The 21,603-nt window shown below is 40.2% G+C and overlaps 4 protein-coding genes across 4 annotated transcripts in view; 2 read left to right on the plus strand and 2 right to left on the minus strand.

Annotated features, from left to right (window-relative positions):
• Nucleotides 1-266, minus strand: part of LOC115826757 (proline-rich membrane anchor 1-like) — a 9,862-nt gene extending 9,596 nt beyond the window's left edge. Inside the window, exon 1 of the mRNA XM_030790648.1 lies at nt 174-266. Coding sequence (XP_030646508.1) covers nt 174-266 — 93 coding nt within the window. The remainder of the gene's footprint in view (nt 1-173) is intronic.
• A 7,221-nt stretch (nt 267-7,487) lies between these two features.
• On the plus strand, nt 7,488-8,312 carry LOC115825470 (protein FAM181A-like). The gene has a single exon (XM_030789290.1). The coding sequence runs from the start codon at nt 7,488-7,490 to the stop codon at nt 8,310-8,312; it is 825 nt and encodes a 274-aa protein (XP_030645150.1).
• A 1,574-nt stretch (nt 8,313-9,886) lies between these two features.
• LOC115825481 (ankyrin repeat and SOCS box protein 2-like) lies at nt 9,887-15,625 on the minus strand. Its single transcript, XM_030789292.1, has 8 exons — nt 15,554-15,625; nt 14,704-14,890; nt 14,348-14,503; nt 13,833-14,078; nt 12,110-12,281; nt 10,807-11,413; nt 10,245-10,398; nt 9,887-10,098 (listed from the first exon to the last, which is right to left on the minus strand). The coding sequence occupies exons 1-8, from the start codon at nt 15,623-15,625 to the stop codon at nt 9,887-9,889; spliced, it is 1,806 nt and encodes a 601-aa protein (XP_030645152.1).
• A 2,265-nt stretch (nt 15,626-17,890) lies between these two features.
• Nucleotides 17,891-21,597, plus strand: ccdc197 (coiled-coil domain containing 197). Its single transcript, XM_030789304.1, has 9 exons — nt 17,891-18,009; nt 18,151-18,196; nt 18,456-18,632; nt 18,790-18,947; nt 19,232-19,314; nt 19,736-19,908; nt 20,390-20,500; nt 21,011-21,127; nt 21,397-21,597. Exons 1-9 carry the CDS (start codon nt 17,891-17,893, stop codon nt 21,595-21,597), a joined length of 1,185 nt encoding a protein of 394 aa, XP_030645164.1.
• Nucleotides 21,598-21,603: the final 6 nt, after the last annotated feature.

The following is a 21,603-nucleotide window of genomic DNA, read 5'->3' on the forward strand; positions in this document are numbered from 1 at the left end:
AAAAACATAAACTGACGAATCGGCCAAATTAGAACGATTAAAGTTGCTTTTCATTTGCGGATTCTTCCTTAGAGGCTTATTGTAAGGTTCTGGAATGACTGGTCACTGTCACCATAAAAGAATGAGACTGACATGCAAGAAACTTAAGGAAAACACAATACATTCAAACCTACCTGACACAGGAGCAGAAATGACGAGAAAAAGTACTGACCAAGTAAAAACGGCCGAAACCTGAATTTAAGTGGTGTTATGTTTCTGACTAGCATCCCTTCTTCGCTCTTTCTGTAAACAGCTCGGCGTGTAAACAAGCGGGGGACGCATAGGACTGGACTGCTGTCAAGAACCTAATCCACTCTGTCGAGTCCGGTTGAGGAATCTGCGACCACTATCTCGTCGAGTAGTTTATTCCACATACTTCCTTGAGTATACCCGCGGTTTGTAGTGGTATGACGAAGATGAGCAATACAGATGACCCGCATATATTGACATTTCATTCCTTGGAAAGTTGGCCCGGCTGAACACCAAAAACGATATATCCAAGGGGAACACGTTTTCGGAGCTGCGTGACGCTGAAGCTAGGGATGGGGAGATGTCCTTTTATATCCAGGGTTGTGTGCATCTGTTCGCTCCAGAAGAAGTTGAAGCTTATCTCTCGTCAATAGCTAAAATATCCCCCATATTCCTATCTCGGTCCGGTGAATATGCACATCCTAGCAGAATGAGCAGGTGGACTTCGGGAATGCATCCCCTTTCTGTCTGTCTAAAACCGTAGACAGTTGACAAGACAGAAACCTTCAAGGCATCACACGGCATCTAATACTAGAGCTTAACACTTGACATCTCTAAGACCAAACTGCTCTCAGAACATTGCTGATAGCGTCTTGCAGTCAGAGAAATGTTCTGACAAGTTCCTGGAACGAAAGCACATGCAGTGTCTTGCGGACAGTGAGAGAGGTGGTCGGGATGTGTCACATCCTAGGCTCAGTTGCAAATCCACTGGAAGAGTCGGGAACGGTAGAATCGTGCGGGTTGGTGATAAGGCGGGCTAAGGGACTGGCTGCTATACATGAAGTCAAGGAATGGAGATATAGAGTTTGGGCAGACGTGCCAGTATAAAAATAATAATAATTTTTTTCTTAAATATCTGTGCCCACCGGAAATGAAATTACACTATATGTAAACTATACGGATATTTCTAATTTGAGGGTTACTATTATTTAGTGTGTATTTTCAAGTGTTCTGAAGAGAACATTCGGGTCACTCATCCTTACTCCCTTGCCTTTCAGAGTCTTGCTATGAGAGAGCTCCTTGTGGGGACACTGAAAAGTTGCGTAAGTACTCTAGTAATCTTCCGATATTAGCTAGGGACCGCTGTCTGTCAGGTCTAGTTTGTCACTGGCGTCTCTTGCCCAAGCAACTCAGGGAGAAAGGCCTGAGTGAAATGGCAGTACATTACGGTTACAAGTAAGGCATCCTGAAATATAGACACCCAAAAACGCATATTATTTTAAGCTGTGCCTTAATAGCTAGGTGGTCAGTCATCAATGATGTCTGAATTCATTCACATATGAATATGTATTCACTGAATAGTAAATACATAATATATATTCAGTAGCATTATACGGCCTATATTCAGGAGCAGGTTCACTCAAAGTGGGGCAACTGAACTGTAGACTAAAGCTCAGTGGCTGAACTGCCTTTCGGCCATCACAGTGGACTATATAGTTTTAATGTAAGGTCAATAATCTGGTAAATCATTCATATTAATCAGAGAATATTGTACTTATTTCTATGCTACTAAGAGCACTCACCTTGTGAGTGTGGCCAACTGTCAACCAATGGCAGTACTGACCAGTTTTTCTATCTGTTTTTATGTTTGATCGTCAGCATTTAGCTCTCATTTTACTGTGGTAAATTAGTGCACATTAGACGTGTTTAAAAATGTTTTATGTGCTTGTGACTTTGAAAGTAAAGACATTGCCAGTGACATGAGGCTTCGGGAGCCTAACATCTGAAGAGGCTTTCTGGCTTCTTCCGACATGGCATCCAAGCTGCTTCTCACCAGATGTCAAAGTCTCCCAATGCCAAATGCTTCGACTGTTATTTCCCCACTCAGGGTCCCTATAGTCATTTAATACCCCTTTAATAAACCCTTAGAAAATGACACAGACAGAAAAAAACTCTGCTCCTATTCTAATCTGATTCTGATCTAATTACCTGTTTGTATGTGATGTGACAATCAACATTTCTTGTACTAAACAGTAGGCATCACACTGAAATACCAACAAATTCACTTTTGGAACATGAGCTGCTAAGCTTTTATTTAGGTCTAGTTATTGTTGTAACAGAGGTGCTGTAATTTGCTATTATTTATCTACACGTAGTCTATAAACTTACATAGATATGAAACTTCTTAAAAACAAACAAATTTGGCTTGCCTTAGTGCCAGTTACTCATATAAATATCAACCATCTACAAATTAAGACTAACATAACATTAGAATGGTCTGTCTGTCTCTCTCTCTCTCTCTCTCTCTCTCCCGCTCTCTCTCTCTCGCTCTCTCTCTCTCTCTCTCTCTGAGAGGTAGCTGGAGGGTAGAATTACCATTTGAGGCTGTGTTTAAATGTGTAGTGAGAAAGGCAGAGCTGCCAGTCCTGTTTGTTATCAGAGATAAACTAAGGAGCAGACTTGGCATTTAGAACAGCAGATCTTTTATAATCCTCGTCTTAGTTCACTCAGTCATTTCTTCCCAGTTTTTAAATGGACAAATACTGACAAGCATTTTGTAATTTGCTTGAACATTCAACAGCATAGAATAATGTGGTTTTATATGACATTACGTTATTGTGGATTCTTTTGCATTGAAAAAAAAAATCATATAGTGTTGTTGGGTATCACAAGACTTAAACAGTAATAATTATTAAATCAAAATATTGCTCCACACTTTTAGGAGATATGACGTAAGAGAATATTATACTATACCTGTTTGAGTGAATCCTGACTGAATCAGTCAGTAGTGGTTCTCCCAGGACTCTTCCCCGAAGTGTACACCAGCATTGATTATCTAACCAGACAGAGCCTCTAAATCACTGAACCAATCCTGCTGACTCGACTCAAACCCCAAGGCACAAACCCACTGTGACTACTACAGCAACATCCATCAGGATGCACCACACACGCGCACGCACACACACACACACACACACACACACACACACGCACACACACACGCACGCACTCACACACACACACTCACACACACACACACATACACACACATACACACACACACACACACACACACATACACACACACACACACTCACTCACACACACACACTCGCACACACACACACACACACAAATGGAACATAGTTCTCAGAACAGGTATGAGCAAATATGAGGTCAATTCGTCTTTCAAAGCTTATATTAATTTTACAAACCAGGAATATGCACAGAGCTTTTCAGGGGCCAGGCCCTAAGCAATACGCATCGCAAAATCCATGAAATCCTCACAAAATATCAGGCTTTACCAACCACCATTCAAATGCAGTTGTCAGATAAAATGGCAACAACAATGTTGAGGAAATTTTGTAATATTATTACAACAGAGTGATGCTGCCCACTAGTGGTTAATACCTGCACTTCAACCCTGCATGCATTAACTTGTACTTATTGTCACTCATGCAAGATGAAAGATCACGTAATAGTAATGTATATTTGATTGAATTCTAGATAGGAAAGTTTTGATTTATTAATGTTTTATATATCATTATGCCTTGCTAAAGCAGGTAGATCTCTCTGCTCTCTAAGTTGCTATCAGAATTCCCAGCTCTATGCCTGTGGACTCACATAAAAGATAGTATATTTTAGCTCAAACATAAAAAAGTTTACAATTAAAAAGTTTACAATTATCGTCAAATCACCAGGCCTTTTATTCACTGAATTAAGTGCCAGGGTGCTGATTAGACCAAAACCGTGCATGCTTTTGTTACTTCGAGTGAAACTGGGAGATATTCATTTATGGGCCAGTATTAATGCAGTATCAATGTAATACCCTCAAAAGCAGATTAGAGAGGTGTGTGAAACGCTCCCTCGTTCACTCTAATGGTAACTCTCCTGGGACTGTCCAGTAGATGTCAGTGTAAATGTTTATGAAAGTGGTCAATTGAGATGCGGATTACTAGGGCCACATAAAGGAGACACATGGACACAGCTGTCGTGAGTGACAGAGGAATGGAGTCAAAGGGCAAGGGAAATCTCACACTTACAACACACAGTGAGCTTTTGTAAATGCTTGACAGGGAATGTTGTTGATTGAGAGTGTGTGTGGTGTGTGTGTGTCGGGGGGAGTGTGTGAGTGTGAGTGTGTGCATGTGTGTGTTTCCAAATGATCATACTAGTCTCTGTGAATTAGCTCTGACCAGTAAGCCCAGTTCAAAGCAATATAAATGTTTTTTTTTTCATGCAGTCAACAGAAATAATAATTATTTATATATGCATAAATACTATCATGAAATGAATGTATTTGGTCACTCAAAACTCCATCCAACCAATGTGTTTGCATATATAAAACCCTCCTCCATCTTGGATTTGTTCAAATAACTGTCAGTCTTCTCACCATCCACCTATTCAACATCCCATCTATCTTTCCCTGATGGTCAGAAAGACAGGCAGACACTGGGAGATTATTAGCCTCTGGTCTCTCTCCTTTCCCTTTCTCTCTTTTGCTGTCCCTTCAAAAGAGCAAAGGAGTGAAGTGGGTTGCCTGGGGAGGGGTGTGTGCTATTGTTTAATTGGTCCTTTGAGATGGACAGAAGAGTGCTGAGAATGAGGAGGAGGGCATGACAATAGAGACCTGTATCTTCTCTATGAGAGAGCAGGTCCTGAGGATGATGAGGGAAGAGGAAGAGTTTATACTGGTAATGGTCTAATTGGACATAGAGCAGTCTCAGTCATAGGAACTCACTACAGACAGTTTTTATTTTGCTTTAACTCATCTACACACAAAAATAAATGTTCCAAATAAAGATTTTCCAGTGCAGGATTTCTCGAGTTTCACCTCAGAAATTGTCAATTTACTTCAATTTATAATTTGTTTGTTAGGATGAACTGCGAGATAGCAATGTTTCTGAGCTGCTCTTATCCTCAAGAGTCTGGATTAGATCAATGCTAAAATCATGCATCTAATTCAGAATCACAGTCTTAGAGTTATTTGATCACTGGTAAATTTCCTGTTTGGATCCACATTTCTGCTCAGCACCACTGATATGGTTGAATCAGGCTGGTCAGTGTTGGACAAAATTTGCTATTTTAATAAATCCCAGGGCGCTGAGTTTGGGAAATACTGACATAAAACATAGAGCTGTGTCTTAGATATCCTGTGATATGGGAGCTTTTAACTGTCACATTTAGCTGTTAGCTGATCACCATAAATTTTGTGTACTGATCTGGTATACTGTGACTCATAAATTGAATGAAAACAGTGCCAACCCTTGTTGAATATGCTGTGGCAGGGATTCTCACACCTGGTCCCGTTCAGACACCTAACTGGCTTGTTACAAGAAAATAGCAACTCTTTTGTAAAATGGAGCCAAGATACACTGAGGTTTGGAAATAAACAATTATTAAGCTTTTTTTTTTTTTTTTTTTTGCTATTTTACAACTGTGTCCTTGATCAGATTGCATGTGACAACACTTAGTTCCAAACTTTGCAGACACAGATCTCTAGAATTGCCCAAATGGTGTTACAGAATCTGTGTGGGTAATACTCTCCTTCCATAGCCATCAAGCACAGAGAGTGCTTAATCCTTAGAGGTTACCAATAACACTATTACCATCACAGAAAAAATATTATATGCAGATTTAGACTTGCATTGAATTTAAAGTTGCCCTGTTGCGTGTAATACGGGTTCGTTTTAACGAGATCACTGATAAGGAGCGTATGGTTTTTATATTTGACAGGCTATGGGCTACTTATAATTGCATCACGATGCCATTGCATCATTTCGGGATAATAACGTGCGAGGTCAAAATGAAGAGGGATCCCGTTTCAGGTTACCGTCAAAATAACTGCTCTTAATGTTCAGTGCGACACAGCACAGAGGAGGTGGCTGAACGGGACGATAGGTGCACCACCACCATCCCTCCCACCCCCCGCCCCCAATAAGGGTACGGGGCTCAATTAGCATTTCACAAGTCCCTTTTTCCTTTTCTATTGCGACCTTCCCCGCGGAGCCCATGCTTTTTGCGGGGATTGTCCTGTTTCTGGCCCTTGTCGGCGTTGGCAGGGTGACAGTATTCGAGTGTGCAAACTTGTGCTATTGTCCCCAGGCCAGGAGGAGCCATGGAGACCCCACTAATATGACACAGGAAAATGTTTGCTGATGGCAATTCTATGGGCTTTGTCCAACTCTTTCTCCTTCATGACGACTCGATTTAAGTCTCTAAATGTTTGACTACAAATGCAGGAGTGCTATCCAGCTCCTTCGCTTTTGTCCCGCGGGGTTTGAATGAGTAATTCAGCTTTTGTGTCGCTCGATTGAGGGGGCAAACAGAAAGACAAGATTCTTGAGCCTCCAAGGCCCCTTTCCATGGTTATGCGCACATCTCTTTAGATTTCTTCCCCAAATCCTACTTCTTCTGACATCACCCTGAGGTAGAGAAGAGAACTTCAGATCAGAGCAGTTAAAAGTAGCTCCGAAACGGAACATGAAATGCTCTTATTGTCCCGCTGCGTTGAGGCATGTCCATGCGCCACCCCAAAGACAAACTTTACAAGCAGTCTTAAATATTAAAAGCTATATGGCCGTTACGCGCCGCCGTGAGAAATTACAGTTTAATAAAATTCATACTGTCCAAAGAAAGCATTTTGTCTTTTGGGGGCAGATGAACAAATAGGAAAACTGACAAGAGTTGCTCCAAAGAAATATTGCATCTATTAGCCGCTTTTCTTGGAGAATCTCCATGACAACAATTTGCGATGGTAAAGAATTCGATACCGGGGAGCTCGGTGGCTCATTGGGGTGCATTGTGGGGGAATTGAGGTCGCTGATTGGCTCAAAGAAAGCACCATAACTACACGAAGTTTATATTCATTCAGCTTGTTCAAGTGCCAACACTATTCACTGGATAGAGCACCAGGGTTGAACAGCATCATTTCAAGAGATGGTGAGTTTGATCAATATGTTTGAGAATGGCTTGAATTTAGAGATAATTGCCACCAGTTTACTTAACTTTCACATGAGAATTTAAAAAATCACATGCTAATTAATTTAAAACGTAATTCCTAGGGCCAGGATGTACTCTTCGTATAATTTCTGTTTTGTCATTTCGTTCCTCACTTGTGCTTCGCACAACAACCCAACAGTGCGCTTTAATAGCCTACGTAGTCTCATCTATCTTGTTCGATAATTTGTATTTCAGATTATCTGAAGCGCTTCCCTGGAATGGATTAACAGGTACCCCCCACACATCGACCTTTTAAAATGGCTAGCGCTGACAGCGAGGTGAAAACATTACTGAACTTCGTCAACCTGGCATCGAGCGATATCAAGGCAGCCCTCGACAAATCGGCCCCTTGCAGGCGCTCCGTGGACCACAGGAAATACCTGCAGAAGCAGCTCAAACGTTTTTCGCAAAAGTACTCTAGGATACCACGGTGTCACACGCACAGGACGACTGACTCAGCAATGGCTAAAGTTACAGAGGACAAGCCTGACGTATATTCACTGGAGAGCGTTCAACGGAACTTCACACGTTTGAATGAAAAGAGTGACCAGAATTTGCTTACTGTAGAGAATTCACATTTAAACTCTAAGAGTTTGAACGAGAGCCGCCAGGATCACGTTCCTATGCGCAAAAGGCAACTTCCAGCTTCGTTTTGGGAGGAACCCCGGTCTTCCCACGGCAGCCGCGAAACTGTAGAGGTTGGATGGAAAAAAAGTTCAAATGTGACAAGAATTCTTGGACATTCGGATCCCGAGAGCGAGAAAAGAAAAAATTCACACAATGAAACAAAAGCAAACTCTTTGGAAAAGCAACCACTTAAACTGGACTTGTCGTCTGCAAACGTGCACTTCTGTGGGTGCTGTCCCTTTCAGTACCACGGGCATCACATTTTCCAGAGCAACTTGCTCGTCCCTCCTTCAACGTTCTCAGATGTAGGGATCGCGAAAGTAACAGGAGCCGAGGTAGAAACGATTGTCATGCCCAGTGGATTCAAAAATCACACAGCTCATGTTGTGGTAAAGCCGATTCCAACCAAGCCCACCGTTTCTTCGTCAATTTTCAGTGTATTTGGCTTTATATAAGCGCATTTGTGTTGCGTGAGAGACCATTAACTTGTAAATGAACAAATATGACTGCAATAATAATGTAAATAACTTTAAGCCAATAGTTGGACGCATTGTATTTAAGGACTGTATAAACTCTTAAAACCTTATTCACATTCAGAATGAAGATGTAAAAATTTCATGTACATTTCATTAATCGTTTTATAATGTAGCACTTAAAACATTTCTCAACGAATGAAATAGTCTGAAAAACATGTCTAGGAAAATCTGTGACAAAACCCAGTGTACATTTTTACAATAAGTTTAATCACTGAGAAACAGAATAGTAGGGTATTAACACTGTTACCAAAAAATTCAGACAGAACCTGGTGATAACATTGACTCTGTTCGCTATCTACGCTGACTCTGTTTAAATCTGCTGAGTTATTTAAATATCAGTATGTATTTGGAATTTGGATAAGAGTATGAAACGTGAATCTTAATGAAAATTAGCATACATTCATTGTGATGCGGAAATCAGAAGGCTTAAAAATGTGACATCGGGATGCAGTAATGCTTTCAGCACAAAAAAATAAATAAGATTCAGATACTTAAACGAGATGTGTAATATGTTTACATCATTTTCTTCAGACATTTGATACATCTGTTTTCTCATATAGGCTGTAAAACTGAATCCAGCAATATTTACTAATTAAATAAAGATCTTCAAACTTTTCAAACAACTTTCTTTGTATATTCACCACTTTTTGTCTCTTTATGACACTGTGGCAGCAATGCATGAGGACCTTTGGAATCATACTGATAATAACCTATAACTATGTTAATCAGCGTTGGGCCTCTCAGACATTACTTTCATTTGTAAGTATAATGTAACACTGCTATTATAACATAAGTCATAACTGACGTTTTCCTTGTGGCACTTTGTTCCCTCATACACAGACGATGCACTTCTACTGTTAAAACAACATATCTATTGCACTAACATATAGATTATGTATAGCACTCACTTTTTGCATAGTCTTATATGGCATGTAAGGTTTCATTTCTTGCTGAGCTTTTTGAAGCTGTTGAGCGTTGTTTACAAACATTTGCAAACACTGCTCAAGAACCACTGAGCAATTTCTGTGATACACTTAGGAATGTAGGAACACCTTCAACGAGTAATGATTCACTGCTATATAACAACAACGTTACTGCGAACAATGGCTTATAACCACTCTATATATCATTGATTTGAAAAAAAAAATCACAAAATACACTGTCAATAATCACAGTACTAAACACCAGAAAATATTTTGACATATTATTCAGGTTCAGTAAAATTATTACTGATCATTTCAGTAACCTCACTCACTATTTCATTATAGTGTGTCTCTTGAGTGATTGAGTCATCTTGAATGATACACAACAAACAAAAAACCAAATAACTACACCAAAGGTATAACAAACACTCTGAAGTAATTAAAAACACTACAACAGACCATTTTCTTATCTCGGTGGTTTTAGAATATCAACTGATAATGTCATCTTTCCTCTGCTTCTTACTAAGCTAGATCCATAATGCAATAAATTGGCCTCTAAATAAGTAGAGTTCATGACTGTCCACACAACACTACAAGGTCCGTTTGTGCCTGAGCAGTGCCCTGCATTTGTATTAAACTATCTTTGGTGCTGAAGCCATTGTAGCTAAGATATTGGATCACTCTGTCTGGTAGTGGGAGAGTATGAAGAGACACCAGCCTCCTCAGTCCCACCAGCTGTCGGACCCTCAGTCTGCACAGGTGCATCAGAGGACGAGGAGACTCTGAAAAAACAACAGGCTACGTTACGGCATGTCCGACACTAATTGTCTATCACAGCTTTCTTACATGCCTGTGAATGTGTGTGTGTAAATGGGTACGTGGGTATGTAAATAAGACTGAGGTACATAAGAGGACAGGCAATACTGACTTGCTTTTTCCTGGATGGCACCCCATTCCTGTTGGCTGCCCAGAGTCTGTGTGATTTTGCTGCATAATTTAATGTTTCCTACATAGTCCAGCAGTAAGTTGATCAAAGGTCCAGCCCCAGGGCTCACAGAGGGAGAGGATATCCAGTCGCAGAACTACAGTTGGGCATAAAACCAAAACGGATGCAGAAAACGTTTAGAATTTATTTGACAGTCCTGGCTAAAAATAGGGATGCAATTTCTATTAAGTGAACCATATGTTAATACAGGAAAGTGTCCAAAAACATCCAGTCAGTGAGTGATAGTACATGATTTGCAGGGGTGGAAAAAGTAAAAGTAGAAGTACTCTTGCTACAAAAAAAAGTACTCTAAGTAGATTTAAACTGACAATAGTTTTTGTAAATTGTAAATGAGTGACTTTTTTACTCTTATTTACTCGTATTTTTCAGGAGGGATACTTTACTTAGAGTACTTTTTTTGGCAGGAGCACTACTTTTACTCCTTCTACCCCCTGATGATTTGTGCATAGAGCTACATGTACTGATTCCATCACTAAAAGCATACCTGTAGTTTGTTTGTTACTGACTCTGTGCAGGTTAAATTTGGTGTAATGTTACTTCCAGACAGGGTCTGATTCCTGAGGCTTGTATGTCCAGTGTTCTGTGTGGCACAGAGTGAATGGTTGAGTCCTCTGTCACAGTCACACATGAAACAGGTTTGGGCATCAAAACCATTATCCAATAGATACTGTAAAACACCCAGGTTTTGGGAATAAAGAAGCACCCCAGGGAATGCAGTTGGTTGGGCAGGGATATTCACATTGACATTGGCACCACATTCCACTAGTGAAGAAACAGTCCTCAGAAGGCCCTTTTGAACTGCCACCAGCAATAGGCTGATAGGATCTATGTTTGGATTGGCACCAGCCTTGAGTAAGATGGCAGCCACCTCTTCATGCCCATTGGCAACAGCAGAGTAGACAGCAGTGACACGGTGGTCATGGAACCGGGCAGAGCGTTCAGGGGAAAGCCTGGCATTTACATCGGCCCCCGACTTAATCAGAAATTGAACAACATCAAGCTGGTTGTTTTCGGCTGCTAGATGGAGAGGGGTGACGCTGCTGTGACGTATCTGTGCGCGGCTAGTGACAGAGAGCAGCAAGGGGATGATCCTGAGGAGGGAAAAAAAGGAAAAGTTCTGTTACAATAATGAGAAAAATAAGATTTTAAGTTACATCTTTTTTTTTTTACAGCTTTAACATTTCAGCAAATTAAAGGGCTGTCTTTGAAACAAAAAGGTGCTGGTGCTATCACCATTACGGCAACTTTTGTGCTGACTTAATTCCACAAGTTGTTGCCACTTTAAGCAAACAGTACGTTGACATTACCTGTTATTCAAGAGACTATGCCAGTGCAAAACTCTGTTTCCCCACTTGTTCTTCCCTATCAACAGACCCTGAGCAACTGCCGGGGTGTGCCGCATGAATGATATCACACACGTGCACACACACACACACACACACACACACACACACAGCTGTTCAACAGCACCCCACTGCAGCTGTCTTACTACATCCAGACTGTCCTACGCTCTCAAGACAAAGGACCGGCCTTGACCCACTAATGTACTAAGGTGACTCAAAAAAGCAACAGAAATAGGATAAAACTTACAAATTCACATTTAAAAGAACAGTCTTAGTAGAAAACTTTTAGGTGACCAAGGGTAGTAAAAGTGCAGCCAAATGTAGTAATTTTTTACTATAATAAAAAGCAATTAACATTTTGTCAGTGGTTTCCATTTGAACTTTCACAAACTGACGCACACTGTATTCACTGTCAAAACTCTTTGAATTGAACAAAAGACATACTCTTTTTGTCCATACTGTGCAGCAATGTGCAGTGGCAGTAATCCAGCCTTAGTAGCTTTGTTGGCATCTGCATTGTGTTGGAGCAGAAGCTCCACTATATCTTTATGACCATGTTTACTGGCCTCACTCAAAGCACTGGCCCCGTCACATGACTGTAGGTTCACATCAGCACCTGGAAAGAATGCAGAAACAATTATAGTTCATTAATGTTGTGAAAGAGAAACTATACAAACTATAAATAGGCATGAGATACGGATGTGTTGGGTGGAGAGAAAGCTTGGTGTTCAAAAGACTAAAAATAGCACCTATCTCTCCTTACTTTAAGTCACACATAGAAATAAGTAAGACTAGGCCCCTGATAGTGGCAACAGGTCTGTAAGAATGTGCAAGTGTAGCGTTTTGTTGAAATAACTATCAGAAATTAATTTGACTTCAGAATAAACTAATACATCAAAACGCTTCAGTTAGTGCCTTATTCTCAACAGTAAACTGTAACAAATTCCAAACGTTGCCATAAATAGAACCAGCTCACCCTCATCTTGGCTGAACAAGTTGCAGGATAAGATGAGAGTGTACTTTATCTATTTCTGCTGACTATCAGCTAATGTTGACACGGTCTGTTTCTCTTGAAATGCAATTACAACTACCCCCACTGCCAGATAAACATATTCATGGAACATCAGGTAAATGCAAAACCCAGAGACATGTCAAACTAATGACATGAGGGTGTAAGAGGAGGGTGGAAACAGTTGGAGCGATGCCAAAGGCAGAGACAAGGTGAAAACTGGGCATTTATGTATTGGTGTTACTCAAAGTAAGGGGTCCAATGAGAAATCAACAAACCGACATATTAAATAAATATACTGGCCTGAGTACTCTTGTCTTAGCAGTGTAAAAACCCTGCCCTCTACCCTTAACAGGATCTTTCTCATGGCTTGTGCTAACAAGCCATCCATTACCTGAGGTTCATCAGTCCTTAGGACAGTGGGTAGCTCTGCTCCCTCACCTGTCACAATGTGTTATTCAATCAATCAATCAATGAGATTAGTAAAGATTAATAACAGCTTTCTATTCGGTTTAACCCATCCAAACAAATAAATAAACAAACGAAAAACAGGAAATGTAATCCAAACTCACTCAGCTCTCTGTTGTCAGTCACTTCCACAACTCTCTAACACCTAATGTCAGTTTGCTAGATCTGCAGATATGGCTGTCTGAAAATGAAGATGATTTTCTGTTTTGTCTAACAATTTTCATACTGACAGCCATCTACAAGGAGAACAATAAAAGGTGAATGGTAAGAATTTGTGACATACCAAAGGAATGTAAGAAATTTACCTCTGACTACAAAGAATATCATTAGATGCAGAACACATTTGAGGGATTCATAATTTTGACAACCGCTACCTCAAACTGACCATTTGAGTTATTCATTCATTCACTCATTTTCCAAGCTGCTTATCCTAATTAGGGTCGTGGGGTGCTGGAGCCTATCCCAGCGCTCATTGGGCAAAAGGGCGCGCACACACACACACACACACACACACACACACACACACACATTCTTCCTTCTATAATCTGAACTCAACTGAAAAGAAAACTTATTTTATGTCAGTCTACATTCCTAGCTCCACTCTCCATAAGTGAGAAAAGTAACAGGCCAGTATTTAAGTGCAGAGTGATACAGAAACAAACACAAAAACAACAGCAAGACTGAACAAACCCTTTGTGATGAGGAGATCCACAGCCTTTGCTCTCCCTTGCTGGGCTGCCACAATCAGGGGAGTAATGCCATGGGAGTTTGCGGGGTCTATGATCGCCCCGGCCTGCAGGAGTGCTTCACTAAGTTCTGTGTTGTCCTGAGACACTGTTTCATGTAGAGCTGTCCAGCCACGCTTACACCGCTGGTTCACTGAACCACCAAACGCCAAGATCAACTGAACCAACTCCAGGCTTCCCCACTCACAGGCTGGACAGGCAGGCAGGCAGGCAGGCAGGCAGGCAGACAGACAGACAGACAGACAGACAGACAGACAGACAGATAGATAGATAGATAGATAGATAGATAGATAGCAAAACTGAGTAAATTTACAACAAGTGAATATACTATGTCCATATCTACACTGTATCTTCAAAAAGACTAAACCACATAGATGTATACAAACACTCAAGTGCATACAATGCAGTATTCTCTGTAAAAAGGTAAAATGGCTTTTGTACTCCTTTTGTATACCGTACCCTTATAAAGGGGAGTCACTTTGTTTTTATTGCTGATGTCAGGGTCGGCTCCATTCTCCAGCAGGGTCCTAACACATGCCAGGTGCTTTCCATCCACAGCCAGCAAGAGAGCTGTCTGCTCATGGAGAGTACGCTTATCTACTAAAGTGGGTTTAGCTGAAAGGAGAGCACACACACACAGAGTCCCACACACAGAGCTATTTATAGATGATGTCATAATTCCAAACACTGATTTCTATACATATATATGTATATCCTTCACATTGCACAAATCAAGCAAACACAGCTAAATATATTAACAAAAGCTATTTAAAAAAAAATGGATCCATTACACTCTCAGTTCACATTTTTTTCACCTTTCAGCAAAGCCTTCACACAGCCAGCCTGGCCATAGCAAGCTGCCTCATGAAGGGGTGTCCAACCCTCTGAATTTCCTGTGGTCAGTCTGTTTGACATGGATGCTGCAAGTTCAAACACTGTCTTGTCATCTCCTCTTCTGATGGCAGACACAATGGGCTCCAAATCTCTGTGGAGTATCAGTAGCTACTATTCAATTCATTTTCACTCTATTCCATTTCATTTTCTTTATACATAGATTTTTACAATAGAAATTGTCACAAATATGGTTTATATAAAACTGGGCCTTTCGCCGTAAGGTTTGAGAGTGGGCTCTTTATGGTTCTGATATGAAAATACTAGCAAGAAATTTGTGGCGCTTGTAAATATGACTGATGCCGTCAACAGTTCCATATAAAACTAGACACCTAAGTATCATGTATTTTAGAGACAGAGGAATGACTACGGTTGAAGTCAGTGACAACGTGAAAGCTTACGACTAGCGTGTATTCAAAATATCATAACAAAAGACTTACTCCGCCGGCTCCGACGTGACATCATGGTGGTTCCCATTTACGCTTCTGACAGAACGCTGATGGCCAACTCCTGTTGCTTTACCCCGCGTGTATTCGCTGCTTGTCCTGCTAGAGCAGAATAAAGAAAGATACTCTGCATAACTGAATCGTGTCATTCTTCTAATGGCAAAACAGTCACAAAGAGAACGGCGGAAGCAACATTTCAGTCGTCAGCGAGGTAGACGACAGGGGCTCAGCTGTGCTTCGCTGAGATAAATTTGGGACTGCATTGACATGTGTGTTAGTGTGGCGGGGGAGGAGGATTAACTGTGTATTACCATATTTGACAACCCACTTGAACTGCACGGGCATTTAATTGTGCACAACATTCTTCTTGAAAGCTAAACTCCTGTTCGCACGTAGGCATGCTTAAACGTGCTCTTCCAGTTTTTACAGACATTACGTGGAAAGGTATCGTATTGATATCCCTTCCATGGAAATCTTGTTTGCATAAGAGAATACGACTGGTATGTAAAGCTGTGTGCACGTGTGCACTCTATCAGTAAATGTGTGTGTGTGTGTGTGAGAGAGAGAGAGAGAGAGAGAGAGAAAGAAAGAGAGAGAGATTTTACATTGATATCTGGTTTTCTGTTTTAGTTTCCCCTCTCCATTAAACAATTAAGATGAAGTTAAGACGTGTGTTTCTGCTTCCTCTTCCTTGTGTTTTCTTTGGAAGGAGTTTGATTTTCTGTATTTTGGTGAAGCGCCAGTCAGGCTTTGCTGATGGAGCTGATATGATAAGTGCAGCTATTTTTAAACTGCCATTATTAGACAGAACTGTCCCTCACTTACGTGGAAACACTTTTGTGTAAATAAATATACTAGACTGCTTTATTTGTGTTTCAGCATCTTAATAATTACAAGCCGACTGCTGTGCCAAAAAAATGAAACCAAAACAGTACAACAGTCCTGGAAAATCACACTAACTACTGTCCAGGATAGAACAAGAAAGAAAGAAAGAAAGAAGGAAAGAAAGAATGGAGGAAAGAAAGAAAGAAAGAAAGAAAGAGATGGGGAAACAAAAACAGAAAAAGAGCACTGTATGAAAATGAAGAGAGATGGGCAAAAAACAGTGCTTGCCGTGCTTACCTTGCAATCCCTTCAGATGTACAGGGGGAAATGGGGGTGTAGTGGAAATTACAGTGATGAAGAGTCATAGTAGAACAAGAAGGATATCTGATGTGAAAGTTGTACAAAGAAAGTGAATACATCACTGTAGCCAGTTATTTAAAACATTCTGGGTTTCGTGGCCTTTGGTGTTGTTGTGTGCTATTTCCATCGTGCAACTGATCAAATGATTCTTTCCATCAGAATGATTAACAATAACAACAAACAACAATAGCAAACAATAACATTTGATATCCAGACTGTTACAGTAATTACTGAGACGTCTATGTGACATGTATTGCTATGCTTACATTAATAGCTCTTCCTGTAACAAATGCTGTCAAACTTCACACATACATACCCAGTGGGTGAATATAAAGCACTTTTGTCTATGAGAAACTGTGCTATAAAACAAGTTTTGTTACCTTATGCAGTGTGGACCCTCCTGGTATATGCTGATGTGAAGGGAACAGTATTCAAATCTACTTTATCTTTTTAAACAAAAACCTCTTAGTGCGAACAACTAAAACCACAGTGAGCACCTTCAAATATTGAAATCTTCCACACTGAAAACCCACAGAGCTTTGAGGCTTCACTTGGTATATCTGTGCGTGCGTGTGTGTGTGTGCGGACACTGTGTGAGGGTACTTGGCTAGCTTGACTGGGCTTAGATGGCCCGCTCTAACTGAAGTGCTGAAGCCTTTTAAGGGCATGTTCCACATTGTTTAGCTCTATTTGGTTCTACAACATCACTCTCTCTCTGTCTCTCTCTCTCTCTCTCACACACACACACATACACACAGTACTGTAAGACAGGGTTGTGGGTATAGATGTACATGACAGTGGTGCTAAACAATACTCTTAGGAGATATATCTTTGGACATTATACAGCAACAATAACAGTTTAAAAGTAAAAAAGTAAGATCTTCTGAATATACTTTATACATAATCTGTATTATTGCTGGGGGGGGGGGGGGGGTGCAATTATCAAGGTATTACCCTGTAAACAAACGTAGTCGATTCACTATAGCAGTTATATGTGCTTTACATCGTGCTTTACAATCAATTTAGTTATTTATTTATTTAGCGTTACATTTTCTTTGCGAGCGTTGTCCATTTGTCTTTGAACTGGATGTAGCAATTCTAGTCTTTGGAATGCCCCTCTGTGGATGCTGCAAGGTACCATTCTAAGCGCTTCCACCCCCCACGAAAAAGAACGCCTCCCGGGCGGTTGCTATGACAACAGAGAAACGATCCCAGCGAATTCCTCCTTGTCTTTCCGATGGTCACCTGGCAACATGCAACACAAGTTCAGCGGAACACACAACCCGGAAAGACCTGTATCACTTTCTCTTGTTCGTGTGCACAGGACAACGCTAACAAATATACAATAACGCGGGCCTTAAAAGTTGTGTTTGTGTGCGTGTGTGTGTATGTGTGTGTATGTGTATGTGTGTGTGTGTGTGTGTGTGCGTGTATCTGCGCAGTGTAACTTATTCATTGTGTTGAAAGCGTCCTTGGCAAAATGGACACGCCGGATCCTCCAGTTTTTTTTAATAAGGACGATCCGCGTCTAAAACTGAGAGTGGAAACCAGAACGAAAAACATCTTTGTGACACAGCTAGGGGATGTGGGGTATGTACAGTATTATTCAAATTACCAGAACTATCGTTTACTTCAACCTTGCCATTTGCAACCTGACTGTTACAACCACGAGCTATTTTAACTGTGGCCAAATGTCTGGTAAAAGGATTTATTTTTCCATCTTTGTTTTTCACGACACAGAGAGCCCGAGGATGAGAATGTCAATTATATTCCTGTAATAACAGAGGTATAAAACATATCCACAATCACATAAATTCAGAGCAAGAACTCTCTCTGCTTTATCCTGAAGTCTGATAAATTTAATAATCTCCATGACTCACATGGTTGCAAAGCATATGATGGATGTATTTTTACTAGCTTTAAGGTTACCTGTTTCATCCTTTATGGATCCTTGCATTTGAATGTTTCTCTTTTTTCACTGTACAATAAACATACTTTGTAGATAGTCGCATCTCCACCTAATACTTATATCACTGCCTGTGTAGTCCCCTGACAGGATAGTGGAAACAGGTGTGAACACACTGCAGAGGACACTAGTCTTGAGGAAAAAAATTCAAGTGGATGAAACAGATAGACAGTTGGCACAAAAACGACTGGAGTTCAAAGGTCGCATGCAAGCCTTGGAACAGAGGAGAGCTGAACTAGCGCTTAAACAACTAGAGGTCTGACTATATTTCATTGTTTAAATGAAAAAATCAGCTGATGGTCTCCTAACTAAAGAATATTTTTGATCCAATAAAAGTTTTAAAAACGTTTTTGTAAGATAATATTCATTCAGGTAAAACAAAGGCATTTTCCTTACTGTTCTCTCTTACTCAGCTCAAGGAGAAGGCAGTAAAATTTCAGAAGTTTGTAGAGGAAAATGAGGTGAGGAGACGTCGTGCCCTGAAAAAATACCAGCTCGAGAGAAAACAGAATGAACTTAAACAGGCAGAGTGGGAAGAACTCACCGTACAGCTAGAACGACTACAGGCCAGGTAAGAGGAGAGAGAGGAGAGACATAGTGCTTCTCTTTGCTACATGACTGAATTTGACTGGAGATGCAAACAGCACTGGATACAGAAACCTGAATCGGTTAGTTTAGAATAGTTGTAGTGGTGGACTGTACTGGTATTCTGTTGACTTTTGACTGTTGAGTGCCGATGTGATATGATTTAATTTGGTTATAAATTCATTTGACTGAAATTTATATTTATTTATGTGTAGGTGATTCATTTGGCGGACAGTAACTTCAGAGTTATGTGAATCTGTTCTGTTGTAGGCAACAGTATCTAAAGGAAAGAGTGGCTAAGCACAAGATTTACGAAGACTATCTGATGAAGGTTGTTGATTTGCTTCCAGATAGTAAGTTTAATAATATGCGAACAATTTTTGAACAATATTAAGGACTTTAACATTTATTTTGTCTCTTTGAAATGTTAAGTGTCAAATAATGGTACGGTGCAGCAAAGCATACAGTGCTGTAAAAGCAAAATGTACTGTAAGTGATGCAAACCTCAGCAGTCTGTCAAGTTTAGTTGACCTTCTAACTCAAACTCTCAACTTAGTCAGTTGTCAAGCCAGTAGAGTTCCTTTCTAATGACCAGGCTGCTCATAGTTGGTTGTCTTAGTAATTCTTGTACTGATATTCCTCAAATTCAATATTAACAAAATATTCATCAAATAGCTTTTTTTTTCTTTTTCTTTTTTCAAAATTAAGTCAAGCTCCACAAACAAACTATAGAAGCTCAAAATGTTGCTCAGACAGTCATTTCTGTTTCTGCAGATTATGGAGATAATGGATCAGACTCTGTTGTGATGCCCATCATCAGACGTTTTGAGACGCTCTCCATGAGCAAGAATGACCTGGCCCAGAGGCTAGACAGTATGGTGGAAGAGCTTGAACAGGGCCAGAGGAACCTGGAGTTACTCAAGCAGGAGCACAACAACAATAAATTGGTACAAACGCTGTGAAAAGGTGTTTGTGTGTGTCTATGTATTTGTATAGCCTTGCCTTGGTGTGGGCAGACATATACACACTTGTTCCTGATGCACTCCGACTTTAATATAATTATTATTGCTAGTAGTATTGGTGATGGTGGTGGTTAGTTTTATATATTTTAATCATTTTATGTGAAAGCACCATTCATTTTTAAACCTCACAAGACAGAGGAAGTTAGGCACAGAGGGAGAAAGAAAACTGAGAACTGAGAGGTTAATGAAGCAATGGGAAGGCTTGAGAAGAGTAGTTCTATGTCTGGTTTTAAAGGAACATTTTGAAAGAAGTGTTGTAATGAACCATAATGTTGACAGACATGGGGATCTTGTGTCAAGCTGTTTCATAGCCTCAAATAGGAAAACAATGTCAACAAACTGGTTTTTACCAAGTTCAAAACTATGTAGATTTAATGTGTTTTTTCTTTATGTGTTTTGTTTGTAGATAGCCAATAAGGAGCTTTCTGGGTTGCAGACACAGTTGGACCAAGCCAAAGACAAGAACAAACAGCTTGAGATGACCCATCATATACACCAGGGCCAGTATAGGGACCAGGTTTGATCTCTCAATAATGGATATTTTAACTCTTTTCCTGAACATAGCCAGCAGACATGGTACAATAGAATAGAATAGAATAGAATAGAACAGAATAGAATAGAATTGAATAGAATAGTGGGTTGGTGTAATAGAATGGTGTGGGTTCTGTACCAGATTTTAGTAATTCAGGCCCTTAAATGATGCGAGGCCCAGTTTTTTTTAAAGCTTTTTGGCATGGGCTTAAGACTGGCCAAGAGGACATTATTTACCTGCAGAATTTGACATACCACAGTCTCCATTAATATAAAATCAATATTAATGAATTAAAATGTGTTATCACTGTTAGTTTTTTATATTAATCAGTTAATCTGTGAAATGTCTTTGGCATGTGTCAGTGTGTTGTGCTGAAATTTATTTTTGCATGAGGACCAACTAAAACACATTCGATGACTAACACTGCTTTTCCTATCAGTGAAATGGAAATTGTACGTACATACTAATAATGATCATCTTTTACCCTCCTGTTAGCTTGAGGAACTTGGGAGCCTGCTGATAGCAGTGAGGAATCTTGGTCAGCAATGTCACTTACAACACTATGGACCATTAGAAAACATGGACCTGTTTACCATGTTGGATATGGTCAAGGTAACAGATATATAACATAACATAAAATTATATACTGTCGTTATGTTATGGTCAGAGGTAAAGTAAAATCTGCTCCCCATATCCTAGAGAATGTGATGATATTAATATCATGTTGGCCACTATCAATTTGTAATCAGTGCTCTTGTAACCTAGAGTTACTGCATTATGGCTTATATTATGTTAGAATTTTATTCTTTAAAGACTGCTTAACAGAAACCATCTCTCTCTCTCTCTCTCTCTCTCTCTCTCTCTCTCTGTCTCACTCACAGGAATTTGTTCTAGAGAAAGCAAACCTTGAGAGAAGAGCTACTCGGTTGATGCATTCAGCCTCAGTGAAGACCAGTGGGACTGCAAACAAGAAAGGGAAAACTCAACTGACCAAAAATACCAGCAGTGAAGTCCAGCTGAAGAGTTACAGCAAGATTAGTGGGAAAAGCGGACTACTCAGTTCATCCAAAATGATAGAGTAGGGGACG

Source organism: Chanos chanos, chromosome 1 (genome assembly GCF_902362185.1).
Source record: "Chanos chanos chromosome 1, fChaCha1.1, whole genome shotgun sequence".
Classification (NCBI taxonomy): Eukaryota; Metazoa; Chordata; class Actinopteri; order Gonorynchiformes; family Chanidae; genus Chanos; species Chanos chanos.